This window comes from Pseudorasbora parva, chromosome 3, assembly GCF_024679245.1.
Source record: "Pseudorasbora parva isolate DD20220531a chromosome 3, ASM2467924v1, whole genome shotgun sequence".
NCBI lineage: Eukaryota > Metazoa > Chordata > Actinopteri > Cypriniformes > Gobionidae > Pseudorasbora > Pseudorasbora parva.
The window spans coordinates 61,381,186-61,389,458 of NC_090174.1; the positions used below are offsets into that span (position 1 = coordinate 61,381,186).

The following is an 8,273-nucleotide window of genomic DNA, read 5'->3' on the forward strand; positions in this document are numbered from 1 at the left end:
TATTAATGTTAATAATAATATGGAACGCACGACCATTCAAAAATGTAAGTTTTTTTAATTAATATTTAATAACAAATAATATTTCAGTGATATTTTGACCACTAAAATAGGAAATGTTCTGAAATCTGGTCACCTTACTGAATAGACATAAATAACAAATATTTAATGCATTCTGTCTTATTCACACTGTTAAAGAGTTGAGTCTCATGCTAAACATGGAAACAACATTAAAACAAGTTCAAGAATGGCCCTGTATGATGTCATAAAGGGAGGAATTCCTTGTATGGGCATTTCTTCCGGATGAGCGCACACGCACGTGCACACACACACACACACACACACACACAGCCCCTAAACTTACCCATCACAGGAAACATTCTGCAATTTTACTTTCTCAAAAAAACTCCTCCTGTGCGATTTATAAGATGTTTTCCTCATGGGGACCTAAAAATGTCCCCACAAGGACAAGGATTTCGGATATTGCCATCTTTGTGGGGACATTTTGTCCCCATAACGTAGGGATTACCAGGCCCCACACACACACACACACACACACACACACACACACACACACACACACACACACACACACACACACACACACACACACACACTTCTTTAGTGACATTGTTGATCTCGTATCTAAAAACACAACGCCAGCACACAGACGGCTCCCGTAACCCGAACAAAGCTTGATGATGGATGCGCTCTTGCTCTGCTTGTGTGTGTGTGTGTGTGTGTGTGTGTGTGTGTGTGTGTGTGTGTGTGTGTGTGTGTGTGTGTGTGTGTGTGTGTGTGTGTGTGTGTGTGTGTGTGTGTGTGTGTGTGTGTGTGTATGTGTGTGTTCCCGGTCATGAGTTTAAACCGCAGGCGTGAGTGAAACTGCATCAAATGTGTGTGTTTTGTTGGGAATCGGCGTGTAAGTGCATTTAATGTGAACAACACCAACGTATAGAGAATCCAGATATCCAGGGAGAGTGAGAGAGTGTGTGTGTGTGTTTTTTTTGTAAAATATCAGGGCACAAATGTGTATAATGACATGGGTATGAGACAGGTATTACAGGAGAGGGTGAAATATGAGGACATTACCCATGTCCCCACTTTTCAAAAGGCTTATAAATCACACAGGAGGAGTTTTTATAGAAAGTAAAAATGAAGAATGTTTCCTGTGATGGGTGGGTTTAGGGGCAGTGTGTGTGTGTGTGTGTGTGTGTGTGTGTGTGTGTGTGTGTGTGTGTGTGTGTGTGTGTGTGTGTGTGTGTGTGTGTGTGTGTGTGTGTGTGTGTGTGTGTGTGTGTGTGTGTGTGTGTGTGTGTGTGTGTGTGTGTGTGTGTGTGTGTGTGTGTCTTTATCTCCGCCCACTGCACGCCTCCACAGACTCGGCTGTTTTCTGAAAGAATCGGTTCAGTGTATCTGTCTTTCATAATCATGATCGAACTAAAGACTCTTCTGAGATATGAAGGATCAACACTACTCTATAGATACTCAAGATTAACACGAGACTGGCACAAACTGTGTGTGTTATGCCCTCTTTAAATGTGCATATCTGCAAAACGCTTCATTTCGAGGCTTGATATAAAACTCAAAGCTAAAATGCATGAACTACAAGACACAAAACTCCCATTCTGATCTCATGGGGTCTAGTTATGAGAGCATTCATACTGAAATTTTAAGTTAAACTGCCTTCATGTTGGGCTAAAGCTAATATTTGTAAAGCTGATATCCTATACTTAAATAACTAAACCGATCTGAAACCGAACCTTGGGTTTAAGCTGTATGTATCAAGCCTGTGGCTGCGCTAAGGCGGTTCGACCCCATAGGCCGGCCTGCGTTGGCTATAAGCACATTGCTGTAATCCCCGGTGGACTACTGAAACGGGTAACTGGATCACTTCTTTAAAAAGCATCTTAATGGATTGGCCTGCCTGCCTGCCGCTGGTTTTCTTTTATAGCACATGCATCAGATGCATTGACACCGAGAGCTTCGTCTGCCATCAGGCATCTATGTTTGCTATTGCACACCAAACTCCCACATCTGGCTAACTTTAAAACACTACGTTTTGTAAAGCGTCATCCAGGCCTAAAAGTGCCTCTTCTGCAGCTCATGCACAGTAATGCATGCATTCTGTGCACAAATGCAATCGGTTTGATGGCGTGATCATCCGCTAGCACTCGTCTGCCGATGACAGGACAGGTGAGAGTTATAATCTGGCACACACACACACTCTTCAATGCCTTATAACACATGCATGTTACATCATTACGCCATTCATGCAATTACAACAACTACAGGACGTGTTCATCTCTGCAATGACCTGGATATGGTGCACACCTACCCCTCTCCTGTGAGCTGATGGGAAGAAAGTGTCCGCGTGTGGGCCGCTCTCTGACTGCGCAAATCTTTGGTTCGTTTTGGGCCGAAGTCGCAGCTACCATCCAAAACCCTCTCAATGCTACCACGGCAACAGGCAGAGGATTATGGGACCGTACCATTCTGCTGTCAAAGGGGATTAGAGCACACACAACATGGCCCCGTTCATTCCCTGCGAGTGTGTGTGTGTGTGGTGTCGCAAATGACCAGATTACCCGTACTGGCACTCTCATCCAGAGACGGCTTTAGAGAGACGATGGGACGTTGAGATTGAAACTTCAAATGGTCAGTGAATTGACCTCAAGCATTTAGATAGATGCACAAAAATGCAAGGACTTAAAGCTGATATTTTCTGAACCACTATTGTATAATTTATGACTGTTTTTACAAACCACACCTTCTGCTCCGCCCCCGGACTGCCATTGGTCACCAAACAGATAGTCCCGCCCCCAACTCACACCATTGGTTGAGTGTTAAGCTGGAGGAAACTGCAGTTCGTTTGTTCGTTCAGACAGAAGAATGGATGGATGGATAAACTGTCGGTCGCAGCTGACAGTTATACAGATAACTTTAAAAGTTTCTACACTAAATATTAAAACATTCAAAATATCCACTGATGTCCTCGTCACTTTGTTTTAATCAAATAACTCCATCTCCAAGTTTGACAAAGTCAAACTCAACGTCAACTCAAATTTATTTGCATAGTGCTTCACAATTACACATTGTTCCCACACACACATACACACAAGCGCACACACAAACATACACATATACACGAACATGAACACACACACAAACACACATACATGAACAGACTCACACACACAAACACACCTATATATAAACAGACACATACATAAATGTGCACGCACACACACACACATACATGAATGCACACATTCTCACACACACAGGGGCACATGCATGCACACACACATACACAAACACATACAGTACATAAACACAAACACACACATAAACAAACACACACGCACACATACATATACAGTACATAAACAAAAACACACACACACGAACACACAAGCGCACACACAAACATACACACACACACTCACACACACACATATACATGAACATGAACATTAACACACATACACACAAACACACATATATGAACAGACACATGCACGCGCGCACACACACACACACACACACACACACACACACACACACACACACACACACACACACACATGCACACACACACACACATACATGAACAGATTCACACACACAAATATACACTCACACACCTATATATAAACAGACACATACACTAATGTGGACGCACACACACACACACACACACACACACATTCTCACACACTAAGGGGCACATGCAAGCACACAGACACACATAAACAAACACACATGCACGCATACACAAAACACACACAGACATGCACACACACATACACAAACACATACAGTACATAAACACAAACACACACATAAACAAACACACACGCACATATACAGTACATAAACACAATCACACACACACGAACACACAAGCGCACACACAAACATACACACACACACACATATACATGAACATGAACACACACACACACAAACACACAAATATGAACAGACACATGCACACACACACACACACACACACATGCACGCACACACTCACTCACACATACATGAACAGATTCACACACAAACACACCTATATATAAACAGACACATACACAAATGTGGACGCACACACACACACACACAGATGAATGCACACATTCTCACACACTAAGGGGCACATGCATGCACACAGACACACATAAACAAACAAACACACACATGCACGCATACACAAAACACACACAAACATGCACACACACACACATACACATACAGTACATAAACACAAACACACACATAAACAAACAAACACACACACACACATACTCACATTCACCAAAAAACATAAACATGCACACACCTCACATATCTACTCTATCTTTGTAAGGACAGTCATTTACACAATGCAGTTGTGTCTCTAGCTCTTACCCTAGCCTTACTCATCCCAACTAAGAGCCTAACCCGACCCCTGACCCTAAACCTGCCCTTGACCTCATTATAACCGGATCCCTAAAACCAGGTCTTGACCCTCAAACTGGTCTTTAAAGGCTCTCAGAAAGTGAGGACTGGACAAAATGTCCTCACTTTACTCTCTGTCTTACTCTGATGAGACACACACACACACACATTTGTTTTTGTGAAATGTGGGAACATTCCATAGGCGTAATGGTTTTTATACCAAACAAACCATATTTTCTATCCCCCTACACTGCCCCTGCCCCTAAACCTACCCAACACACACACACACACGCGCGCGCGCACACACACAGACAGCCCCTAAACCTACCCATCACAGGAAACATTTTTCATTTTTACTTTCTTAAAAAAATTCCTCCTGTGTGATTTATAAGCCTTTTGAAAAGTGGGGCCATGGGTAATGTCCTCATATTTCACCCTCTCCTTGTAATACCTGTGTCATACCCATGGCATTATACACATTTGTGTCCTGATGTTTCACAACGTATTTCACACATACACACAGTATATAGAGTTGCTCATTAGCCAGTATTACAGATTATGGTGTAGTCCATTACATAAGAGCAGAAATAACATTCATTTCAGTGTAAACACAAAATAAGCCCTGTAAAACCCCACAGGAAGAGACCCGTCATAAACACGCGCAATAATCCCGACTCCTCACAGAGGAAATGACTCCATCCAGGAAAAAAGAATCCTCCCGTTTATATCAGTGACACTTAAGAGCGCAGAGAAGCGGCCGGGCAATCATGGCATTACCACAGTTTACCAGTGGACTGAGAGGATTAAACCAGGACGCTAGTCTGAAGTGGGCCAGCGGTCTCTTTCAAAAGCCCCGTTTACACCGAAATTACCCGGAACAATTTGTACCAGGAACTTTTTTTACAGGAACTTTTTCCCCCCAGACCTGCTACTGTCTGCGTTTCCCCCGGAGTCTAAATTACCGTGAAGATTAGGCAAATTAGTCCGGTGATGTAGGACTGCTCCTCCCAGTCAGGATGGACAGTAATCATTTTGCCCGACACATACTGGGCCCTATTTTAACGATCTGAAACGCAAGTGTCAAAGCGCTAAGCGCAAGTAACTTTGTGTGCGGGTCTCGGCGCTGTTGCTATTTTCCCGGCGGGATAAATGGCTCTTCAAATCTAAAATGGGTTGGTCTGAAGTAGCTTCATTATTCATAGGTGTGGTTTGGGCGTAACGTGAATAAACCAATCAGAGCGGCATCCAGCATTCCCTTTAAAAGCAGGTGCGCAAGTTCCATTATGGGTCGCTATTATTATGGCGTATTTACCAGGCGCACGCCAGGAGCGGTTCACAGCCGAGGAGACTGATGTTCTTGTAAGAGCAGTGAAAGACAGAGAAGTTGTGTTGTATGGGGATGGGAGAAACCCACCCAAAATAGCGTCAGTTAAACAGGCGTGGGAGGAAATAGCCACAATTTTTTCACATCTTCGTGGCACACCACACTGATATCCGTCATTTCATGTGTTAATATTTTTTTAGTTTAACAATTTATGATTTGCAAAAATAACTGTTGCATCTGTGTAGATTACATGAGCAAAGTGTATTTGCGTTGTGCACGCTATACATTATGGTCAAGCATGCGCCCTTAAAATAGCATAATGAACAACGCGCGACGCGCCACTGACTTTAGACTGGGGTTTTTTCTGGTCAGTGGCGCAACTGTTTAATGGAACAGCAAAATAACACCAGGGATTGTTTGCGCCGGAACACGCCTCCTTTTTTGCGCTGAACCGCCCAGGGAGAGCAAGTTCATTCACTAGTTTAGCGACGTGCTTCTGTGGAGGGAAAAGCGCAATTTGCGCGGGTGCAAAATAGGAATGACACGTGTCGGTGTACAAAGTCAATTGCGCTGGGTGCAAGATAGGGCCCTTTGTCTGCAACAATAACAAGTATGGAGGAGATTCAAGCTGTGCTGCTTTTGCTGGTTATCTATTGGTTTGCTAAAGAGGTAACGTTAATTAACAAAATGGCAGAAAAGAGCACTGATTCTAAAGCATGTAAAGCTAGATTTAAAATGACAATGTATGTTATTATTAGCTATTAAGGACATTGACCGTGAGATGGCTGAGGCAAACAATATTTACTGAACGCAGAACAAACCTCGCAACTCAAAAATAACAAAAACTACGACTTTATTCAGCATTGTCTTCTCTTTCGCGTTTGTTTTCAATTCGCGTTCGCGACTGCGCAGTGACTGACGTGCTATCTGGAGCGCGCAAGCTTCGTTTATAGTCTGAGGGAGACTGCGCGCTCCAGATAACACGTCAGTCACTGCGCAGTCACGGACGCGGATTGAAAACAAACCCGGAAGAGAAGACAATGCTGAATAAAGTCGTAGTTTTTGTTATTTTGGGACCCAAATGTATTTTGGATGCTTCAAGAGACTCTAATTAACCCACTGATGTCTCATATGGACTACTGTGATGATGTTTTTATTCCCTTTCTGGACATGGACAGTATAGTGTGCATACACTTGCATACGCTCTCAGACTAAATATAAAATATCTTAAACTGTGTGTGAAGATGAACGGAGGTCTTACGGGTGTGGAACGACATTAGGGTGAGGAGTTAATGAGAGACATTTCATTTTTGGGTGAACTAACCCAAAAGGTCAAACGGACGTGATCATAGATATATATATATATATATAGATTCCTCATTAGTGCCTGGACAGATCGGTCGAATGAGGCTTCTACATAAATGTATATATATATAATCGTGTCGGTTTTGACCTCAACAGACGGAAGTTACAGCCAATGGGAACACTAGATGAGATTCATCGGGATATGAGGTAAAAAAAATAACACAAATACTGTTGTGTTTCTCACAGAAGCCGATCGGTTCGTGTCTTAAGACATCAATGTGTCGTCAGGAGCGGCAGGGTTTTTGTGCACGTTGTTTAAGCATGTTTGTTTGTTTGTTTTGCTCTCATAGAATTGTTTCCCATTCACACCATTATATGACAGGAAGACTGCTACAGTTGGAGTTAAAAATCTTCATTTGTGTTCTCCTGAAGAAACAAACACACCTACATGTTGGAAGCTCTGGGGGTCAGCAGATAAACATCACAGGCTCATTTTTGGGTGAACTAACCCCTTAAGTATAGCCAATTTAAGTTTGGAAACAAACAATTTGTTGCATTTATAATGTCACACTTACTACTTATATAACAGGTCAATGTTTTTTTATACATAAAAATATATAGATGGATTAAGGAAGGGTGTCCCTCATAAAAGGTTCATCATATTTTAGGGTCCTTGGCATCATAAAGTCTGAATAGAGTTATGTTTCTTATGCTTGTGAAATGCATTGGAGTTGCATTTCATGTATGAAAAGTGCTATACAAATAAATGTTTATTATTATGATTGCACTCACCCCGTCGGGTCTGCTCTGCTCTCTGCTGTTGCTGACGGACAGCTGTCTCTGCAGACGCAGCACCTCCTTCTGAGACTCCTTCAGGAGACGCTCAAACTCGCTGACACCCACGGGACCCTGAGCGAGACGTGGAGATCACTCAGCACACAACCCTTCACAGTTTTACAAGCACTTTGTTTCGCAGATCACGTAAATAGCCCTTCGATGAGACACATTTGGTGCCAGGTTATGCCTATGTCTACAATTAGTACACCCAAAAATATAAAATTCTGTCATTAATTCCTCACCCTCATGTCGTTGGACACCCGTAAGACAAAGCTTCGAACCGTTATGAATCAGTGTATTGATTCATGATTCGGATCGCCAATGTCATGTGATTTCAGCAGTTTGACACGTGATCCGAATCATGAATCGA

At 42.7% G+C, this 8,273-nt stretch overlaps 1 protein-coding gene across 2 annotated transcripts in view; it reads right to left on the minus strand.

Annotated features, from left to right (window-relative positions):
- Positions 1-8,273, minus strand: part of LOC137071582 (peripheral-type benzodiazepine receptor-associated protein 1) — a 198,424-nt gene that overhangs the window by 105,767 nt on the left and 84,384 nt on the right. For both annotated transcript variants that reach the window (XM_067439707.1, XM_067439706.1), the window contains exon 7: positions 7,859-7,975. In XM_067439707.1, the coding sequence (XP_067295808.1) occupies positions 7,859-7,975 (117 nt within the window). The remainder of the gene's footprint in view (positions 1-7,858; positions 7,976-8,273) is intronic.